Here is a 21,677-nt window from a genome sequence, read left to right as displayed (position 1 = left end):
CTTTTATGAAAATCAAGTGCGTTTTTTACTCTTTTTTTTAGTTTGAATTATTCGTTTTATATTATCTTTTGGCCAATTGTGTCATTAGTTTGATAAAAACAAACGAATACAATAATTTAGTATGAATATATTATTCTACTATGGGTGGAACCCGTGACCCAAAGAAAAAACCAAAACAAAACTACTTTATCCGTTATAGTTCTGTTGGTCGGAATAAGGGATTGAGCTTTTTATCCACTGTGTGATTCTTCTACGTTGGTTATTCTAAACATTTTTAATAGCAGAGGAGCTTGTTCATGTTTTTTTGCAAACATTATAATTATATTGAGTGATACGATACCAAAGAAAAGCCAAAATATTTTATAAGTAAAAAAAAGACCGGACGGTGTACCTCGTCAGAATTAATTTTAGCGTGTTCAATGCATTCTCTCGTATTTAACTAATCACTATAATTTATTTTCCAACCTAAACTCTCATAGTTACCTAACTATGATATAATTTTCTTGCTTATACATGCTAGAGATAATAATCTTTCAATCTTGTAAATTGGAGAATACTTTTATACCGAACTTATGAATATCTGTGTTAGTTTTAGATTCGAACTCTTTCTTCACAATATTATAAATATTTAAAATATCTATAACACGTGAGTAAGCATTGGAGAAGAGAAGAGGGTCAATGACTGGTGAGAAAGAAACAAAGAATGACCATTGACTCTTTTAAGAATTTATACGTTAAGAAATGAGTAAAATAACATTTTGGTTTTGTTAATTCACAAGTGCTACAAGAACATTGCGTGAGGATAGTTACAAATTTCCAAACTAACGATGATTGTATGATATATATTACACATATACATAGGTATATTTTACAATAATTGTTTACTATAAACACTAAGCCCTTAGCCTATGTTACAACTTAGCCAAGTACTACGTATCGACCTATCCCGTACGAAAAAAACAAATGGTTATTAATTTATCTATGACAGCAATATAATTAACTAACGTAATTAGTGATTAATTAATCAGTTCCGTATGAGGAGGAAAGCTCCATAACTCCACGAAATTAAACTCTGAGATTTCTTCGTAAAAATCCATAACCGGAGGATACACCCAACAATCCAACGGCTCAGAGTAAGCCAGATCATCACGTGACGTCACGCTTTCGTCGTACCTCCCCTCTTCGATGTTGGGCAACTCCACGATCTCCTCTAGCCTCTCCTCCTCGGAAGACTCCGACGGCCGCGGCGGTGCTTCCGAGGACGTCTCTGTCTCTGTCTCTATCTCTGTCTCTGATGTTTTTCCTTCGACCACCATGGCGGCTGCTTCAGCGGCGGCTGCCTGAATATCCTGCGGAGAAGAAGACACCGGACGAGGGAAGAGAGAAGTAAGCTCAGGGAAATTTATGACCGCGGAGGAGCCTTTGATGGTGAGAGCAGCGACGTCGTGAGCACGCGCCGCCATGTCAGCGGTGGCGAAAGTGCCGAGCCAGATACGAGTTTTCTTGCGAGGTTGTCTGATCTCGGAGACCCATTTGCCCCAGCTTCTCATCCGTACGCCCCTGTACACAGGATGCTTAGGAGATGAAGAAGAAGCTGAAGAAGAAGAATCTCTTCGTCTCTTTCTTGTGTTCTTTTCAGACAAGTGGGTGCTGCTTGTTGTAGTAGTAGTAGTTGCATCAGATTGGTCCGATGAGGATGATGTTGGTGATGAAGAGCTGTTGAGTGACGACATCTTTTGTACTCTTTAGTTCTGAGAAAAAGAGAGAGAGAGAGAGAGATAACTTTTACTTCTTCGTCTTGTTTGTGTGGATGTGAGAGATGTTGATATTTATAGACTGCACATCTCATATGAGCTTCTCAATTCGTAGGTTTTATTTTCTAATAAAAAAAACATAACACGTTGTTTTCTGGTAAAAGCAAAAAAAAAAAAGATTTGTTTCTGGTTTTAATTATTATAATCGTGCATATAAAGCAAAAAAAAAACAATTATAGTAACACTGTACCATTGGAGAATATTTTCCATATTATGGTCAAAACTTACAATCATACCAAATTAGATTCTTTAAACTATATAGAAATGTTGAACTAACAAAAAAAAAAACTATATAATTGATATTTTTTTGCGTACAGTAATGATTTCAGATAATCGTAGATGGTTTTTTTTCCCTTTTTTTTCAACAAGTAGACTATTTCTGATTTCAAAGGTTATATAATTTGGTGGAAGTGTGTCAAACTATCAAAGAAAATAAAAATACAAAATTTGACTAATGCAACCAGACGCTCCATTTTAAGTGATACTTAGCCTACCCGTCTTTCAATTACCATGAAGCTCAAAACAAAATCAGCTACTACTATTACTTATATAAATTTGTATTTTTTCCATTTATATTAGGATTCATGCCAAATGCCAATAAAGAATAAACACAAAAGATTCATAGAAAAGACAAAGTGTTAAAAAAGAAAAGATTCACCAGAAGAGATCTTTTTCTAACTTTCTAATTATATAAAATCTCAAGTATTTTCCCCTTCGTTTCCTATTCGAGAGAGACGTTCGAGAATCTTAAGTCACTTTGCATGTCACTATCAATCTGCCCGTTGAGGTATTATTTTATTTTATTTTATTTTACAAACACAAATCGGAACCACAAAATCTTGTAAATTGGAATTAAATTTTGAGGATGTCATTCATCATTTTCCCGTTGCCACTTTCTGAAAGTGAAAGATAATCAAAGTAACTTTCACCACATTTTTTTAATCCTTTTGCTATCTTTACCGTTGGTAAAAGTAAACATAAAAAAAGATGCACTCTTATCTTCATGTCAAAAAATAAAATCAAATAAGAAGCACATGTATATGTGAATTCAGTTTACTCAACAGTTTCTTTACTTTCTTATCGTAAGAAAATATATATCTACAAATGCAAAACTATGGATTAATGAATTGAATCTATCCTAAGCTTTAATAAGTAACACGCTAATTTAAATGAACAAAAGAGCATAACAGGCAATGCTGAAAATTTGGAACAAGTCTAACGTGTGAGAAAAATAGCTTACTGCAGCAACTTAGATTAGATCAACCTTATTTTATTACATAATAAATTCTACAATTTGGAGATATTGTAAAAAGCTAAACCAGACATCACGAGTAATCAAACAAACTTATCTCTCTAGTTATCGTTTTTTTCCCATCAACAATTTTGTCTCACTAATAAATAAAGAAGTGGACTTAACTTGAAAGCTAATGCTCATATGCTTCATTAGAGTATACTACTCCAAGAAGAAGAACCAAGGACTCTTTTTCCCCTCAGTTTTTATTTCCTTTCTTGTCTTACTTTCGATACATAGACACAGGTCTCTTCAGATATATAGAGCCAAGGAACGAAAGAAGCACATCTAGTAACAAACATGTGAAACAAAAGCAACTCTACACAATGGACTCCAAAGAAGAGAAAAACAAAGACAAACGAGGACACAGAAAAAAATAAATAAGCAAAAAGCTTACCATATGCTTCTCCTTCACTTTTTTTCTAGATGAATTTAAAGCTCATCATCTCCATTTTCTATTGAAGTCCTTTACAGCTTTCATAAATTAACGTTTTAGCTTCCTCCCCCTTTTAAGCAATCATCAAGATACTCTCTTCGTGTCGCGAGCTGATGCAATATGATCCTGCACCACATGAACATACACATATTGTTGCTCCGTCAGTGTAAGCAAATCAATCAACGTTTTTGTATCTGTGCAACAGAAGTAGATCTGGTCTGACTATGTTTAATCAAGCCTATGCAGGTGGTTGTGAAGAAGACTACAAGCTAGCTATTATGGGTGAGACTGACTTATGTACGTATAAAGGCAAATTGACCAAACTTTACAACTAAAGATCAGGAGCAAGATTGCAAAACTTACAGAAATGAAATCGAATGCTCTTGTATCTTCTTTCTTCGAACCATTCATTGTTGAGGTTGGAGCCTGATTAGCAAAATTTGGCTGGAATATATCAGGGAGTGCTGACTGATTCCCTCCGCTAGTACCCATAGACAGAACATTCCCGCTACCCTGAGCGTTCAGGTTGCCAAACTGCTGGAAGTTGGACATATTACCAAGGTACTGCTGCTGTTGAGCTAACAAGCTCGCCATGGCAGCGTAGTTCATCGGTTGGGTTGCAAAAGCTGGATTCATCATCATCCCTGGAGGAAAATTGAAGGGCATAACACCCCCAGGAAGCATTGAGTTTTGAACAAACCCAGGGGTTTGCTGTGAACCAAGAATGCCTCCAACAGGATTCTCTGGTACTTGGTGGCTGGTGGTGCTCGGCATTGCAAATAAATTCTCTGGAAGGGTGCTTGAAGACGAGCCTTTCTGATTTGAATTGTTTTCGTCAATGGAAAAACTTGCCATCAAATCATTTATGTTTTTTGATTCTTTTGGCTCTGCTTCAAGATTTGCAGTCGACCCAAACATATCAAATAGCTCAGGCACATGATTACCACCAGCAGCAGCGGACTTTTCCCCGACAGTCATTCCAGAGAACAGGTCATCAGCACTTTCTTTTTCTTCATTCGGATGAAATGATACATCTGCAAAGGGGTCATCATCATTTTTCTTCTCGCTGCTACTCAGTCCAGTGTCAGTGCTATCCCCAAACCAATCACCATCCATCAACGGAGCTGCTGTTGTCACTGTATTGCCAGTATTTAGAATATCTGGCTGGTTTAAAGTATCTTCTGTTGTATAATCTGAATCACCGGTGTCGATCAAGTCAGGTAAATCAACAGCAGCCTCTCGCTTCACAGTATTATCTGAGCTGCTCATCAACCCACTTGGCTGTCCACCATTTAGAACGCTCAGCACCTACACAACGCCAGTATCTTGAGTTAACTATCAAATTAGTATAATGCCAAAACTAGAGTTTTGTGAATGCTTACGACAAGCAGAATCTTACCTTGTTGGCCTTTTCGCGAAGGGAAGATTGCGGAGACTCTGAGCATCGCTGAATGGCATCCAAGTTTTCACCAAAATAAGTATGTATAATTGAAAAATTATCATCTTCCTTCTTCCTCAAAATGGCTTCAAGGACACATAGAGCTTTCATCCGAACCTGCCAAACAAAAATCACAGTTTCTTTTAAAGTACATAAGGGGGAAAATTTTGTTATGCTAAAGAAGAAACAAGCCAGGAAAAGAAATACAAATGTTTAAATCAAGAAAAAGGTACATTCACATCAAAAAGCTTCACAAGGAGGTGAGTATGGAATTATCATAAACATACCTGCCACATTGGAGACTGGAGCTTCCCCTCAAGAGCAATGCTTAAAGCAACAGCATCCATTTTTGCAGCTTCTAAAATGAAAACATGAAGAGCATCACGAGTTGGCTGGAGGCGTACACCGCCGGATGTAACAATGGTTTCCAGCAGCTTTTCCTCACGTGTTTTGCTCTCAACACGTACTGAAGCAGAACTTTCACTTGCCTCTCCGGAAACGTGGCCCCAAGATCCACCAGCCGTGTTCTTACCGGAGTTACCATCCCTCCCCAGCTTAACCGGATCATATCTACTGAAGTTCTCATTTTCCATAGTCAATGATCTATGGAGATTTGGACCTCTGTAGCTGCTGCTTCCATTCTCATTCTTCTTTGGCAAATGGCCTTGAGCAAAATTACTGATTCCTTGCTTTATAGATGCACTTCCAATACCCACCACCTCACTCAGGAACGATTTATTATCATTAGAGGGCACCTGAAAGTTAGTATTCCCAAATCCTTCAATGCGTCTGTTGATGCTTTCAGGAGCAGCTGGCTTACTACCATTCTCCTCCGAAAAAATTGCAGAAATTGTTTCATGAGCAGTTTCCCGTACAGCCTTATTAAGCGCATCCCCTTTTAAAGGATCTGGATGGCCCTTGTAATGGAATAGATTGCGCACTGCAACCGAGTTCCTTTGCATTTCTCGTCTAAACTCTGATCCAGACTTTCCCACAGCATACTTTATCAACCTAAGAGCCTGTGTACACACAATTACAATAACACAGAATCAGCATTAACAAGTTCCAAGAGAGATCATAACCAGAATTAAATCGGTTAGTTATCAATTATACGTTTCCCTAAGAAGTATATGTTCATTTCAGCTTTACATTCAAGAGCTCTCTCTATCTTACATCAACTAGTAAACTAAACCAATCCTCTCACATGCAACATTTGAAATTTTACCTTCTGCTTAACGATGGGGCTTTTGTTATCAAGACGTTTCAAAATGAACTCCGAAAACTCCTTGACGATGCTGACATGAGAAGAACGAAGAAGGTCACAGATCTCTTCCAATTTATACACAGGCGCTACTTTGTCCTCATCAGACGTAACCGCATCTACCATCCGCGACCTCCAATAAGATTCCACAGCTCTCCTACTCGTATCCATGACGAATTCGGCAACAACAAAAACCCTAATTCCCCAAAAACGCAACACCAACAACGAAACAACCCTTCGACCACGCCCGTTCAAAAATCGCAGAAAGACAACAAATTTATCAAACACCGATCCTCAAAACTATCAGATCAGTTTTAAAAACCGATCTTTTAAGCTCCAATTCACCACACTAGAAGATCACGATCGGGATCCCAATTTTCCCCCCCTACAAACCAATCAACGCAGAGGTAAATTAGACTCCTTGATACAAAATAACCATTAGGTCATCAGAATCAAATCAATATTATCGGAGAGATCAGAGAAATTGAGGAAAAAAAAGAACTCACCGGTTCGTAGAGGTGACAGAGAAGGAAGGAAGCAGGTGGTCAATAAAGAAGAATGGCTCTTTTGTTCTTCTCTGTTCTTTTCCTTAATTCCCAAATTTCCAATTTTTTTTTTTTTTTTTTTTTAATTTCTCTTTTTTTCCACAGATTCACATGAAATCTTTATTTATTTTTCTCCGTCACACTCACAGGAAAAATCAATTAAATTGGTATATTAAATTCTAAAGACAAATACAACACAAGTCAAAACAGGGGACAAAACAGAGTAAAACTAATTGATGAAAAAGCTTGGGACTTCGTCACTTATTAAGCTATCTTCATCAGTCTCTTCTTCTTCTTCGTCTTCAACCAACTGGTTTCTGAATAGAGTTTTGAAGTAAGGTAATATCTTTGGAAGCACATGTATATCCGCCATGTTTATACTCATCATATCAAAGGCAATGCATGTCTTGTGCATATGTGACTCGTCAATCACCGGAATCTTCGGGTATCTCTGGCTAAAATGAGTCAGCACTGTTCGGTATACACCTGCTGAAGATCCGACGTCGATTGCTTCTTTCGTTGTGCTATGATTTTTAGCTACAGCTTCTTCTATCAACGCATCCTCAAACGTTGCCTGTTATATAAGTTAGGAAAGATGATTAAATTATGAGAATGTGAAAGATGTAGATGTTTTAGACAATTTTGCTTATATAGGGAAAACTCACAAACCTCATGTATAAGAACTGTTGCTCCTTTTGAAGCTTCAACCATCTCAGGACAAGGCCTTGTGTCTCCTGAGTAAACCATTTTCCACCCTGGGATCTCATCTCCAGTGATGTTTTTTCTTTCTGCTGCTTTTACAACAACCCCAAAGGCTTGAGGGCAATGCACTACAGGAAAGCTAATCAACTCCTCCAACCCCATTTCGCCTAGGACTTTTTTCAGTTTCTTCATGAATGGTAAAGCTGAAGAATTGTCGGTCAGTGGGCTACTCGGTCTTTTATATATACTTTGCATTGGACTTCCTTTACTGAACAAAGAACCCTCTGCATTGCCACTACTGGTAATTTTCTCAGGGCGGGTGGCTTCTAGAGAAGCCCAAGAAGTTGTTGTGATGTTCCTGCAATCAAGAAACTCCATATTTAAATCCTCAAGTCTTTGATATGCGTCGAGAAAATTCTTTAGCGGTCTCGGTCCAACCACAATTGCTGGCTCATGAGCTACTCCTTTCAGAAGCTCACGTCTACGAGCAAGGATTCTTGCAAGACCCGTATGGTGATCAGCATGGATGTGAGAGATCCATATACATCTCAAGTTTCTCACTGCTTCATCAGCTCCTTCTAAACCATATCTTCGTTTAAGCTGGCCTAAGGTACCTTCTCCACAATCCAAGAGCATACTGCCACTAGAGAATAGGTCGATGTAAATTGCCGTGACATTCCGGTATTTTGAGGGTTGGGACGAACCAGTGCCCAAAAGAACTATCTCCATGTCATCTCGTCTAATGTTTTCAAGACAGCTTGGAACAGTGCTTTCACCCAGCCATGGCTCTTCGATCATCATCTTGTTGTGTAGCCCATTCCATAACCGCTTGATTTCTTCGGTCTTACTGCTGATCTCAGGAATTTCTGAAAGAAGCTCATCCATCACTCGTAAGGATGTCAATCGACTAGGGATACAAGATCTGTCTACCCCAAGATTACCATGTGGACGTAAAGTAAACTGCCCAAAATATAAAATTGAGAGAGACTTAAGGGCTAAAGGAAGCAAGTTTCATAAGGAGGAAACAATGCACGAAAGCAACATTAAATACCTTGAGGAGATTTTCAGCGGAAATGCTTTCACCAAGATTTGAATCGAAGCACTGACAAGAAAAGAAAAGAACAAGGCTTGACTACATGAACACAGCCAGATTCAACTCAATAAGAAAATATCAGAAAGTATTTGTAACCTTGCTCAAAGAAGTGGAATTGATCGAGTTATTAACATGTTGAGAAGACCAAATTCCAGGAGCCGGAAAGAACTGTGGGCATAAATAGTTAAGTCTGGCTGTGATTCTAGAACTGGCTCTCAGGATTGGAAACTCCATATTCTTCCTGGACAAACACCAAAACTAAATATTGGACAAATAAATTCAACAGTTATTTTATAAGAAAGAACATGGTTGAGAAGACTCACGCTTCATGTCCAGCAAGAATGTGCTGGGCAGATTGGAATCTCTTCATCCAGCATTGGTAAGCAGAACTATTTGTTACAGAAGCTGGACTTAGATGAATAATACAATTAACAAGTTTAGCTCCATCTTCTGAGTTGTCAGGACATGAATAATAACTCTTCATAGAGGGATTAGAAAGCAGTTCCTCCGCATGTGACTCTGTTGGACAGTCCACAAGCAAAACAACAGGACCAAGAACTGAAGGTCCCATAACATCACTTGGATGAACCTATAACCAAGGCTGAACAGTGTTAGCCTGCTAGAAGAGAAACTGATACTGGGTTATGGATTAATCCAAAGAACTGCTCTTTGAGACATACCGTAATATCTTTAAAATCTGACTTCACTGACTGTCCAGACTGAAGATAACTGTATTTTGGACCAGCTCTCAGTCCAAGAGCCATGGCCTTCTTTGGGTCAAACTTTCCATTGATTTCAGGTAATTCACATACATATATAACTGAAGTTTCAACAGTTTTGCTGCCGGATTCCTCTAAGCGACTCGGTTCTAATAGAATGGCGGAGATTTTCACAACTTCATCATCCACAAGAACATAATGATCCATGGGTGGTTTACTTGAGCCAATCTGAGGCGTGGAGTCAGATGTATTCAACGATGGACCAAAACTTCTTGTATGAACCATCGCAGCACGAGGGATAAATGACCTCATAGCATCAACTAAATACTTGAGATCCGAAGGACCCCATACGTTTACCTTAAGTAACAAAAGAGATTGTAAAAGATCAGCAATTCCATTCGAATATTAGTTGTCAAAATGGCAAGAACAAACTCAGGAAAAGCAAACAGGAAATATACAAAGAGATCATAAGGAGAAGAACACTCACGGATAGTCCTTCTTCACCAATACCAGCTAGAGTCAGTAGAAGACCTAACACGCATTCAAAATAAAAACACTTATCACTGTCTAATGATGTAGCAGCAAACACACTAAAGCTGATGCCTGGATAAAAAAATAAAACAAACCTGGAAGCCCCCCTGCTGTCTCTGAGCACACACGAGACAAAAATATATGATCTACCTGAAAAGAGTGACATTTCAAACTCGCCTCATCACACAAAGAAAAGAGACACACTTAGTAGTAGTAAACTAAACACCAAGTAAAGTCATTCATACCTTTGATAACTTAATCTTATGTTCTGTACAGAAACGTTGCAACCCCTGCAATTAAGCAATTAAGACTAGAGAGCCAGTAACAAAAAGCCTATATACTAAAGCAACTGCAGAAGAAAAAAAGTAACCTCTCCAGCATTAAAGATGAATCTTTGCTTATCAAAGAAGAGTAATACAGAAGGCGATGTATCCTGTGTATCCATTCCCGTTCCAAGAATCTAACAATGCAGATGAATTAAGCTATCATCATTTATAGTTTAAGATTGAAAGATTGGACAGAAATTGGAAACCTGAACATAGGCAATGGTGTTGGTAGGGTTAAGGGTGCGAGTGTTCCTCTTGAGATTCTTCTTAGGCTTATCGATCTTATCCAATCCCGCAGCTCTTCTCTTATTAAACTCGAAAGAATCAGAAGAAGAAGGAGGATTAAAGCTAGTAGCTTTATCTCTCTCCATTGGAGACCTACTTTTTCTGTTCTGCTCCTCAAAACTAGTCGTCCACTTGCGTCTCGGAGGAGGAGGAGGAGAAGACGAAGCGAAGATTGGGTAGAGAGAAAAGGGTCTACGAAAGAGCGAGAAAGAAGAAGACTTGAGAGGAGAGAATCCGAAAAGGCCTCCTGGGTTTTGATGAGCCATTGAACTTAAGATTTTCACCTTGTCAGAGAAAAGCTCAAAAGTTCTTCCTAGCAGGCTAATAATCTTTCCAATTGCATCATTGTGGAAAACAACAAAAGTTTTATTTGTTTTTCTTTTTAATAAATATTGTTCCGATTTTTGTCTTGGTAGCTTGTAAATGTTAGGTTTTTACTAGATTAGTTACTCGGGGTAAGATTATGAAAAAGAAGTGAAAAGGGATTTATTTATTAGCTGATGATGTTTGTTTGTTTCACCTTCATTCTTTAGTTTAGTTAGATGTATCAATTGGGCGGCTTAGATTTTGATGATAAATAATAATATTAGACATGTTTCAAGTTCAACTTTCATATGTTAGTGTGTATATCTTTTAAAAATTAACTAAAAACCTCTAAAACTCTCTTTGTCCTGAATATCGAGAAACTCGTGAACATAGTCTGCTCCGACGCCGGTAAAGCTTTGGCTGGCTTGCCGGTGTCGGGAACTTGAGTCCCCCCCTTGTTTATGTTTGCATGCTTTTCCCCCTTTTAATCCTTTTATGGCCCTTATCTCAATCATTCTTAAAGTTTCACAGTATGTGAATTACAAACGGCTTTTTTTGGTATGTAGTTGCAGTGTTTGTTTAGATTGAAAGAGCCTTGGATGATGATGATGATCAGATGGATGAGATCACCTTGTTATCGTCTGATTTCCCATTGGGAAATGTTTTTGCTTCTCTTCTTCTGATTCTTAATCAGTAAAGGTGAATAATCCAGTATAATAATTTGAGTAGTGTTGCTTCATTTTTGTTTTTCAGTTCCAACAATAAGGATCCAAAAGCGAATTGTTGCTTCATTTTTGTTTCTCATTTAATTTAAGTTATATCATACATGGTAAAGACACTCATAATTGTGGATAACTAATGGGAGGAGAAAAAATAAAAAGAAAGTTAGTGAGGATCTAAAATTAAATTATTATTATTTTTAATATTATTTAAAATTTAAGACATTCATGTGAGTATTACCAATAAGAATGCTCTAAGAGTTGCTACATCACCTACTCGGAAAGCTCGTCGTATCTACAATGCTCATGAATCGCTATTTATTAAAAAGACACGATATTTCATGTTACTTAAAAAGACACGATATTTCATGTTACTTGACATTGTTAAGTTGAAAATATGTTTATTTGATAACCTTAAATAAAATTAACTAACATTTTTTTACTAATATAACAAAATTATTTTGTTTTTTTTTTTTAAATTAGAAAAACGATTTTTACTTTTTAACAGCAAAATAATACTCTCTCTGTTTTACAAAAAGTGTCATTCTACACTTTTTTCTTTGTTTCATAAAGATTTACACTAATGTAATTTTTTACATCAAATTTCTTATTTTAACTTTAATTAAAAGTCTTTTTAATTAAATTTAAATAATTAATTACTCATTAGATAAGAACACATATGTATAATTTAAGTTTTTCTTAATTTATGTGGAATGTGTCAAAATGACGGTGAAATAAAGAAAGTATAACCACACAAAAAAAAATTCTTTAAAGCTTGTTCTTTGATTTAACTTTGGAAAAATAATTTGGTTAGCCAATTAACCAAAAACCGGCGCATGCATACATTGGATAAGAGATAGAAGACGCACCACTCACCTCCACAGAAACCTCACGGAGTCATATAAAACATTATCCCAATTAAAGACCCAACCTTTTTTTTGTTCTGTTTTATTTTTTATTATTTTAGAAAAGAGAGCAAGACTATGAGAAGTGTACAGTTGAATGGTTCAGGCTTAGTAGCTTCTCTATCTCCAAATCATAGCTTTAGCCTCAAAACCAAACCTAGTAACGCAAATTCATACTTCTCGCGTTCAAAACACATTGCCATCAGAGTCAAAACCATCCAAGCCATAAGCACCGCACCAGCAAGCCAACCTCCAGCCGCAGATGAGCCCGATTACGAACCTCCTGCTGTCGATTTTGCGTTTGTCCATGTAAGTAGTGATCTTCACTCTTGACGAATTATATACATTCTTATTATTATCTATATTGTTAACAAGGATGAATCAAAATCGTGAATAAAAAGCGTTTAACCTTGAAGTGATTAGAGAAATTGTATATTGTTTAGTGTTCTGTGGTGAATTTTGGATGGATGATTGATTATTATATAAATTTAATAAATTGTGGATAATCTAATTGTTAGTCGGTGTTGTTACCGGACGGAACACCGGACGTGCACTGGAGAAGAGCATGCGGTGGACAGAAACTTAGAGACATAATGTTGGATTCTAACATCGAGCTCTATGGTCCTTACGTATGATATTTTCTCTCCCTGGATTTGATTAATTCTCTTAATCAAATTAGTTTGGAGTATCATTTTCACGTGTTAATTTGGCAGAGTAAGCCCTTGTCAAACTGCGCAGGAGTAGGAACTTGCGCTACTTGCATGGTCGAGGTATACATATACCATATCTTATAGTAGTAGTTTCATAATGAATAACCAGTAAGGCTTTAGTTAAAAATTCAAATGATGGTTTATCATCTAACTACATTTATCTCCTGATGGATGTTATTTGTAGATTGTAAATGGAAAGGAGCTTCTAAATCCACGAACTGACATTGAGAAGGAGAAACTCAAAAGGGTAGATTCATATATTACACTAGTATTTAATAATTTGTATCATTTGGTCAAACAGTATAAATAAGTAATGTTTTCACAGAAACCAAAAAATTGGAGACTAGCTTGTCAAACCAACGTGGGAAATCCAGATTCGACCGGATTGGTAATATATATATATATATATATATACCCACTCTCTCTAATCCTTGTTATATAATGTTACAAATTTTCTATACATGTGACTGATTGATATTGATAAACTATGGCATACATAGGTCGTCATACAACAATTGCCAGAGTGGAAAGCTCATGAATGGAACATCCCTAAGAATATACCTAATGACGATGATCCCGAAACTTCTACGTGAAACTTTTGTCTTGTTATAATTAGTTCGTTTTTACTATATCATAAAATTTGTAACGATCGATTAAATAAAATGTGTCGATAATTAGCCCATACAACAACCTATTTAGACAACTAATTTATAACAACCAAAACACTGAAACAGCCATCCACTAAATGAAAGATATTCATATAAATTGGATAAATATTACAAAGTCTAAACAAAACAAGAAAGATCGAGACAAAGGAATCAAACACAGAAACATGAATCAAGAAATCATCACTTGTTTGCTTAGAAATCAGCAGAATCAAGAGGAACATGTTCGGAAGAGCTCATGAAGACATTTCCGTAGATAAGTCCGGCAAGTCCACCGCCGATGAGTGGTCCAACCCAGTAAACCCAGTGACCAGAGAAGTCTCCAGCAGCAACAGCTGGTCCAAAGGAACGTGCTGGGTTCATGGATCCACCGGAGAATGGACCGGCGGCGAGGATGTTAGCACCAACGATGAGGCCAATGGCGAGAGGAGCGATGGTTCCGAGAGAACCCTTCTTGGGATCAGCGGCGGTGGCGTAGACGGTGTAGACCAAAGCGAAGGTGATGATGATCTCCATCACTACTCCTTCTAATGCTCCTAGTCCAGCTCCAACGCTGTGGATTGGAACCGCCTGCGTTTTCCATATAGTTTTAGCGTTCGTTCATTAGTTTTTTTGATAATTAAACTGCCTCAAGAATTGTATATTAGTGGAAAGGAGATCTAATAATGTTTCATTATAAATTGACAAAAACCTACAATATTATATAACTTCCAACTTTTAAACAAACCATGTGTCCTCTATATAGTTAACAAGGCTAACATAAAAACAAATATTATTCAAAACATGGAGAATATTTTATTTTTTGTTTGACCTTGAAAGTTCTTTTTTGTTGTTGTTTTGTAGACCTATAGTAGTGCGAGGCAAGATGAGCTATGATTCTATTTTATACGTAAGAGTTGGAGATCAAAAGAACATACCAAACCGCCGGTGACGAATTTGAGGAGGAAGCAAGCGGCAGTGGAGCCGAGAAGCTGAGCGATCCAGTAGAAAACTCCGGTGATGACTGTGATTTGACCACCGACGGCTAGACCAAAAGTGACGGCTGGGTTAACGTGGCCACCAGAGATGTTGGCTCCGATTGCAACCGCCACGAAGAGAGCAAAACCATGGCAAACCGCGATGGCCACTAGTCCCGGCGTATCAAGAGCAGCGTCGGACGTCAACTTTGCTATATACATACAAAATGTGACACGTTCATTTAGTATTAGACCCATTAATAATTGTTACAACTCACGAAAAATGTTTAGATTTATTTAACTACGCGTCTACGAACCGTACGCAATGGCAGAGCCAACACCAGCGAAAACAAAGAGCAAAGTGGAGATGAACTCAGCGAGGTAAGCTCTTAGAGAAGCCAAGCTGAAGGAATCACCAAAAGAACCAAAGGCAACTCCAGCCATTGTTGTAGAGGAAAGAAGAAAATGTTATAACTTTTTTTTTTGTTAATGAAGGAGATGATAAAACCTGTTGCATGACCTTCTCTTTATATAGGAGACTCTTCATATATTTGCATAATTTAAATTATAAAATTACTATCCTTAATGAGTTTTTTGTGGTGGGGTTGGAAACGACTTAATAAATGATTTCATGTGTTGCCATTTTACTCTACATCTATTCGTGATTTTGGGTTAGGAAGGTTCTTAAGAAAGCTACAATAATGACTTAAGAAAACTCAATTTCTTTGTATGTATACATTTTTATGTATGTTATACCATATGCATATAAATTTACTATATATATAATGTATATACGATATACGTCTTCATAATCCAATCACGTTTAGTCCTTCTGATGTTTTCATTATTTGAATTTTGAACTACAAGTAACTCTAGTACTACCAAAGATAAGTGAATCTTGAATGAAAAATTGACAACAATCGATCATTTTTTTTAGTTTTTTTCAGAAATTCTTTTTCTTTGACAATGTCATAAGATAGCGGCGGTATCTCTCGTAAATTAGTGAAGAATTTGGATCAGATTTTACTATTAGTCTGAAAGGTCGGTTTAAAGTAATATGGCCGGTTTAAAGTGATTGAAATTAGAGGTGGTTGGGAGTGGACCCAAAGGACAGAGTAGCTTCAAAAGTTCAAAAAGGATAAACATAAAGATGAGATTAGAGTAGTGAGAAAAGAAAACAAATGGATACAAACAAAAGACTAAGGAGGGACAAGTGTGAGCTGTAAACAATGTGTATGGGTGTAAGACCGGCCAAAATATGATTGTGGTTACTGGTTGCATGTGACATGATCTTTAAATTTCTTCCCCAGTGATTTGATCAGATTTTTGAAGATGTGACTCATTTATGACTATATTCCATTTCAACAATGTTAATTTGTGTCCCTCCATTATCTTCCTCTTCGATGAACATTCTCCATCACATTCATTGATATATAAATCTTTTTTTTTCTTGCTAAATTTACAACATTGTTTGATTCACAATCTGGTACATTGTTCTCTTATTGAATGCAATGCTACCTAGAAACTGTCTAGCAATCAAATCCTTGCTTTGAACTTGATAAATTTGAAATATGAATTATTGCTGAGGTAGGAGATATCGGGTTGCTACCAGAAAATAGTTGCAATGCTAATTCCATTAACTTCTTTTCTAAAATTTACCGTACGTGTCAAATTTCTTATAACAAACTTAACCCTCATTAACGTGAAATTTATCTAAGTAGTTCAATCTTCAGGTCCCTCTTTTCTACTAACATTTTTAAGGTTTAATTATGATTAAAAAAACACGATAGATAGAAATAATTTGGTAATTCATATAATACAAAATGGTGTTCACTCAATTATATTATGTTAGATGTATATAATATATTAGTTGCGATGTATTCTCTAATCAAAAGTTATGCAACCACTTTTAGCCAATTTTATAAAAACCAATCATATGTTATTATGTTATGTTTAATTGTAGTGACATGTGTGATGTTTTAACGTCTATACACTTTCATAAACTCTTATGGTTCTTTTTTATTTTTGGTTATAAAACTCTTGTGGTTCTTACTAATTCAAGAAACTCAATACATTGTTGGTTGCAAGGTTCATTGCTACCACCTTACCAAATAGGCCAGCGTCATTTAGGGTGCAAGTTGCCTAAAATTGGAAAAATGGGTTGAATAAAATTGGGTTGAATAATATTCAACTCATTCATCTCCAAAATAGTGGTTGAACACTTTTGTTGTAAGATTAGTTTATTTTTTTAATCTTTTAAGTTGAATTGGTTGAATAATTTTTTCAACCTGTTCAATTTATTCAACCTTGCAACCATTTGCACTCTAGTTTACATGGTAATCATTTTTCTCTTCTAATTAATTATATATCGGACTTCGGACACTCATTTTTTAAGCTTAAATAGGTGGATGATAACCTAAAATATAGTTTATCTATAACAACAATGGCTTTGTGATTGGTTGTAAGCCGGTGGAATTATATGAGTCTTACAAGTTTAATAAGCTTGATTTTCGTTGTCTTGCCTCTATGCATTCCAAATTTAGATCTGTTGACTTGAATTATTAGTTCAGTATACTAATTAATAGCCTATAATTAAGCTGTCTTAAACTAATAATTAACTATTTTTCGTTCAATGTACATGTGTGTATTAAGAACTTTCTTTTACCGTGTAAGCAGTATCGTGCTCAGAGATTTAGAGGCTTTGGGCAAAAATTTATATCAATATGTTCTATGGTTAAAAATATAGTCTAAAAAACCAAAAACAAAATCCCAAAATATATTTGAGATCAAGAACTACAGCCAAAAAAAGAAAAGAATGATAAATGTTAGATATATTGGAGAAACCTTGTAAAATGAATTTTTAGAATATCAATTTTAAGAAGATTGTTGAGTAATGTGACCTATAAAATTATGACATAAATTGTGGCTTAGGGAATTTGCCCATTTTCTTAAGAGGTAGTCACGTCTGCGTGTAAGAACAGTACAATACCCTTTGACGCAAAAACAGAATTTATAGGAAAAGTGAAAAATCTAATGAGAGATGTGAAGAATTTTTAAGTGATTGAACAAAAGTTGAAAAGCTATGCTAATGAAGCTAAAGGTTGTGAACTTCCACGTAAACTCCCTATTGATATCCTGTTTGAGGATAATTGCAAACTTGTTTTTGAAGAAATAGAGAGCAAACAACAAGAACTTGAACATTGGCTATCAATTACACCAAAAGATCTGTATACAATAGCATTAGATGACCTAAGAGCTCACCTAAAGACATGAGAGAAACAACAACTGACCGGAACTAATTCTTCCATTTCTTCTAGAGATGCTATATTCAAGAGAGGACGTCGTAGGTGATTTTTTAGAAAGTTAGAAGAATATATCTGCTTTTGTAACATCTTATCTGTAGTGACATGTGTGATGTTTAACGTTTATAAAATTTCTTAAACTCTTATGGTTCTTTTTCTTATATTTTGGTTATAAAATTATTCTTATAGTTCATACTAATTCAAGAAACTCAATACATCTTTGGTTGGAAGGTTCATTGATGCCACCTTACCAAATACGCCAAGGTCATTTAGATTAGATGGGATCATTATTCTTGTCTAATTAATTATCACTTATCAGACACTCGTTTCTTAAGCTTTAATAGGTGGATGATAGCCTAAAATATAGTTTATCTATAACAACAATGGCTTTGTGATTGGTTGTAGGCCGGTGGAATTATAGGAATCTTACGAGTTCAATAAGCTTAATTTTCGTTGTCTTGCCTCTATGCCCACGAATCTTTCCAAATTTAGATCTGTTGACTTGAACTATTAGTCCAGTATACTAATTAATGGCCTCTAATTCAGCTGTTCTTAAACTAATAATAAACTATTTTTCGTTCAATGTACATGTGTTTATTAAGAACTCTTTTTTTTACCGTGTAAGAAAAGTACAAGAACATTTTGGCTCGGTTTACTTAACCAAGACCATGACAAACAAAACCGAAGACGATTCTTTGGTTAGCACAAGATGACCGGTACAACTTTACAATTTTATTTGGTTCTCTTCTCAAACTTGTAACGAACGCCACACACTGATTTGTTAACTCAATAAATACCAACGAGCGAGATTATAGACTATCCGAACCGAACCGAACTGCTTACTTTGGATTCGGGGTTTTGGATTCGGTTAAAATGTCCAGGGCTAAAGTTCCCTTTTAAAGTTTGCTCTATGATTTAACTAGATCAATCTCACAAGTCTTGCAATATCACAACGGCCCATAAAAAGCTCAACAAATATTTATTTAACCTAACGTGTTGTCGTTTACCTTTAAAAACGCCGGAACCCTAGTTCGGGTTATATCTATCCCACGCCCAAAACCCCTTAAGTTATACCCTCTGAATTTCGTATCGTCCCCGGGAATGAAAAGGAAAAGGAAGACAACGACTAGGAGGATTACAAAGAAGAAGAGGTCGCCGACGCCTCAATCGACCACAACAATTGCGTCACTTGCCGATCCCGATGATTTGGTATTGGTTCCGTCACTTCCTGATGATTTGGTATTGGTCATCGTCGCACGCGTCCCAAGGTTATACTATCCGACTCTCTCACTCGTCTCCAAGAGATTTCGATCTCTCGTGGCTTCACCAGAGCTTTACAAGGTCAGGTCACTCTTGGGACACACGGAGAGTTGTCTTTATGTTTGCTTAGAACTGGGTCTTAATAAGAAGGTTAGCTGGTTCACCCTTTGCCGGAAACCTGATCAAACAACCCTAAACTCGAAGAGAAGTGCGTATATTAGTAGGAAGAAGGAGGAGTCAAGTGGGTATGTTTTGGCTAGAGTCTCCATTTCCGATTCTCCTTGTTCTAACTCTGCGGGTCTCGTAGCGGTTGGTTCTGATATTTACAATGTTGCTGATATCTACACAATACGAGAGCGCTGCGTCAGCCTTTCTGTTATGGATTGCCAGTCCCACACGTGGCGCAAGGCTCCAAGCTTGCGGGTGAAGCTATTGACGCTCTCTGCTAGCGTCCTTGATAGAAAGATATATGTTGCAGGGAACTACAAAGCTCGCGATACCGAGAGGAACATGTTGGAGAACTCGGTGGAGGTGTTTGACATAGACACACAAATGTGGGCTTCTGTGCCCATCCCTTGCCACTTCAAAGTACAGAGACTACCAATTTGCTTACTGCAAAAGCATATGTACTGACGGGAATTTCCGTGTGGCTGAGCCTTTTGGAAAGGCCTTGGTTTACATACCCAAGGAAGATAGATGGGACACGGTTGAACAACCATGTATGGAGCGTCATTTGTATTCTTCACTTTGTTGCACGATAGACAATGTTGTCTACTCTACTTCTAAGGGAGCCGTCATTTGGTATGACACTGAGGCAAGTAAGTGGAGAGATTTGCAGGGTTTGGTAGGATTACCTGAGTTCCTTGATGCTTCTTGTGTTAGATTGACTGACTATGGCGGGAAGCTAGCTCTTTTATGGGACGATGAGCTGCCTTCTTTTTATGGGCCTGGCTTCGGCCATCACACACTGATTTGGTGTGCTGTGATTTCACTCGTAAGGCACAAGAGTAGTGAGATTTGGGGGAAAGTTGAGTGGTTTGANTCACTCGTCTCCAAGAGATTTCGATCTCTCGTGGCTTCACCAGAGCTTTACAAGGTCAGGTCACTCTTGGGACACACGGAGAGTTGTCTTTATGTTTGCTTAGAACTGGGTCTTAATAAGAAGGTTAGCTGGTTCACCCTTTGCCGGAAACCTGATCAAACAACCCTAAACTCGAAGAGAAGTGCGTATATTAGTAGGAAGAAGGAGGAGTCAAGTGGGTATGTTTTGGCTAGAGTCTCCATTTCCGATTCTCCTTGTTCTAACTCTGCGGGTCTCGTAGCGGTTGGTTCTGATATTTACAATGTTGCTGATATCTACACAATACGAGAGCGCTGCGTCAGCCTTTCTGTTATGGATTGCCAATCCCACACGTGGCGCAAGGCTCCAAGCTTGCGGGTGAAGCTATTGACGCTCTCTGCTAGCGTCCTTGATAGAAAGATATATGTAGCAGGGAACTACAAAGCTCGCGATACCGAGAGTAACAAGTTGGAGAACTCGGTGGAGGTGTTTGACATAGACACACAAATGTGGGATTCTGTGCCCATCCCTTGCCACTTCAAGTACAGAGACTACCAATTTGCTTACTGCAAAAGCATATGTACTGACGGGAATTTCCGTGTGGCTGAGCCTTTTGGAAAGGCCTTGGTTTACATACCCAAGGAAGATAGATGGGACACGGTTGAACAACCATGTATGGAGCGTCATTTGTATTCTTCACTTTGTTGCACGATAGACAATGTTGTCTACTCTACTTCTAAGGGAGCCGTCATTTGGTATGACACCGAGGCAAGTAAGTGGAGAGATTTGCAGGGTTTGGTAGGATTACCTGAGTTCCTTGATGCTTCTTGTGTTAGATTGACTGACTATGGCGGGAAGCTAGCTCTTTTATGGGACGATGAGCTGCCTTCTTTTTATGGGCCTGGCTTCGGCCATCACACACTGATTTGGTGTGCTGTGATTTCACTCGTAAGGCACAAGAGTAGTGAGATTTGGGGGAAAGTTGAGTGGTTTGATCATGTGCTTACAGTCCCTAGACGCTATACTTTTGTGAATGCTCTTGCTGCTACTGTTTGATTAGTGCTGTGAGAGTCACAAAGGCCTTCTTGAACGTGTCTCTGGTAATATCCTTTTGTTATAGACCTCCGATTGCCACATAACGACGGGAGAAAAGAAGGAAGAGAGAAAAGATACCTTGGAGATGGAACCTGAGATGGTAAGATACCTTGGATATCAATCAGGCGGCTCATGTGATTATTCTATCTATGGGTCTTGTAAGATAAACAAGTATTAATTGGCTTTGGTTTTGGATTTAATTTTTTTTGTTCGTTTGTTTAAAAATATGATCTCGCTCACTCTATATATGTTGTTGTA

The 21,677-nt window shown here is 37.3% G+C and overlaps 7 protein-coding genes across 8 annotated transcripts; 3 read left to right on the top strand and 4 right to left on the bottom strand.

The window, feature by feature from the left end:
• LOC104765465 (ethylene-responsive transcription factor ERF036-like) lies at positions 798 to 1,852 on the bottom strand. The gene has a single exon (XM_010489180.2). The coding sequence runs from the start codon at positions 1,731 to 1,733 to the stop codon at positions 1,017 to 1,019; it is 717 nt and encodes a 238-aa protein (XP_010487482.1). The 5' UTR covers positions 1,734 to 1,852; the 3' UTR covers positions 798 to 1,016.
• Positions 3,232 to 6,871, bottom strand: LOC104765464 (VHS domain-containing protein At3g16270). Its single transcript, XM_010489178.1, has 6 exons — positions 6,747 to 6,871; positions 6,205 to 6,625; positions 5,267 to 5,998; positions 4,941 to 5,096; positions 3,905 to 4,849; positions 3,232 to 3,667 (listed from the first exon to the last, which is right to left on the bottom strand). The coding sequence occupies exons 2-6, from the start codon at positions 6,409 to 6,411 to the stop codon at positions 3,626 to 3,628; spliced, it is 2,082 nt and encodes a 693-aa protein (XP_010487480.1). The 5' UTR covers positions 6,412 to 6,625; positions 6,747 to 6,871; the 3' UTR covers positions 3,232 to 3,625.
• Positions 6,935 to 10,793, bottom strand: LOC104765463 (zinc phosphodiesterase ELAC protein 2-like). Of its 2 annotated transcripts, none has more exons than XM_010489176.2 (11): positions 10,363 to 10,793; positions 10,201 to 10,290; positions 10,076 to 10,120; positions 9,926 to 9,980; positions 9,787 to 9,830; positions 9,261 to 9,656; positions 8,904 to 9,169; positions 8,677 to 8,821; positions 8,539 to 8,589; positions 7,455 to 8,447; positions 6,935 to 7,359 (listed from the first exon to the last, which is right to left on the bottom strand). In XM_010489176.2, exons 1-11 carry the CDS (start codon positions 10,705 to 10,707, stop codon positions 7,015 to 7,017), a joined length of 2,775 nt encoding a protein of 924 aa, XP_010487478.1. In that variant the 5' UTR covers positions 10,708 to 10,793; the 3' UTR covers positions 6,935 to 7,014. The 2 variants fall into 2 exon arrangements, with proteins under 2 accessions (XP_010487478.1, XP_010487479.1); XM_010489177.2 differs by having other exon boundaries at positions 10,201 to 10,263.
• On the top strand, positions 12,377 to 13,763 carry LOC104765461 (photosynthetic NDH subunit of subcomplex B 3, chloroplastic-like). The gene is made up of 6 exons (XM_010489175.2): positions 12,377 to 12,680; positions 12,890 to 13,000; positions 13,085 to 13,141; positions 13,266 to 13,328; positions 13,407 to 13,469; positions 13,582 to 13,763. The coding sequence occupies exons 1-6, from the start codon at positions 12,450 to 12,452 to the stop codon at positions 13,672 to 13,674; spliced, it is 618 nt and encodes a 205-aa protein (XP_010487477.1). The 5' UTR covers positions 12,377 to 12,449; the 3' UTR covers positions 13,675 to 13,763.
• Positions 13,821 to 15,214, bottom strand: LOC104765460 (aquaporin TIP2-1-like). The gene is made up of 3 exons (XM_010489174.1): positions 15,020 to 15,214; positions 14,664 to 14,914; positions 13,821 to 14,316 (listed from the first exon to the last, which is right to left on the bottom strand). The coding sequence occupies exons 1-3, from the start codon at positions 15,144 to 15,146 to the stop codon at positions 13,942 to 13,944; spliced, it is 753 nt and encodes a 250-aa protein (XP_010487476.1). The 5' UTR covers positions 15,147 to 15,214; the 3' UTR covers positions 13,821 to 13,941.
• Positions 19,040 to 20,297, top strand: LOC109125191 (F-box/kelch-repeat protein At5g51250-like). Its single transcript, XM_019240595.1, has one exon. It carries the CDS (start codon positions 19,106 to 19,108, stop codon positions 19,895 to 19,897), a length of 792 nt encoding a protein of 263 aa, XP_019096140.1. The 5' UTR covers positions 19,040 to 19,105; the 3' UTR covers positions 19,898 to 20,297.
• LOC104767551 (F-box/kelch-repeat protein At5g51250-like) lies at positions 19,986 to 21,380 on the top strand. The gene has a single exon (XM_019240834.1). It carries the CDS (start codon positions 19,986 to 19,988, stop codon positions 21,378 to 21,380), a length of 1,395 nt encoding a protein of 464 aa, XP_019096379.1.

Source organism: Camelina sativa, chromosome 19, assembly GCF_000633955.1.
Source record: "Camelina sativa cultivar DH55 chromosome 19, Cs, whole genome shotgun sequence".
NCBI lineage: Eukaryota > Viridiplantae > Streptophyta > Magnoliopsida > Brassicales > Brassicaceae > Camelina > Camelina sativa.
This window is presented reverse-complemented; position numbering and strand designations above follow the sequence as displayed.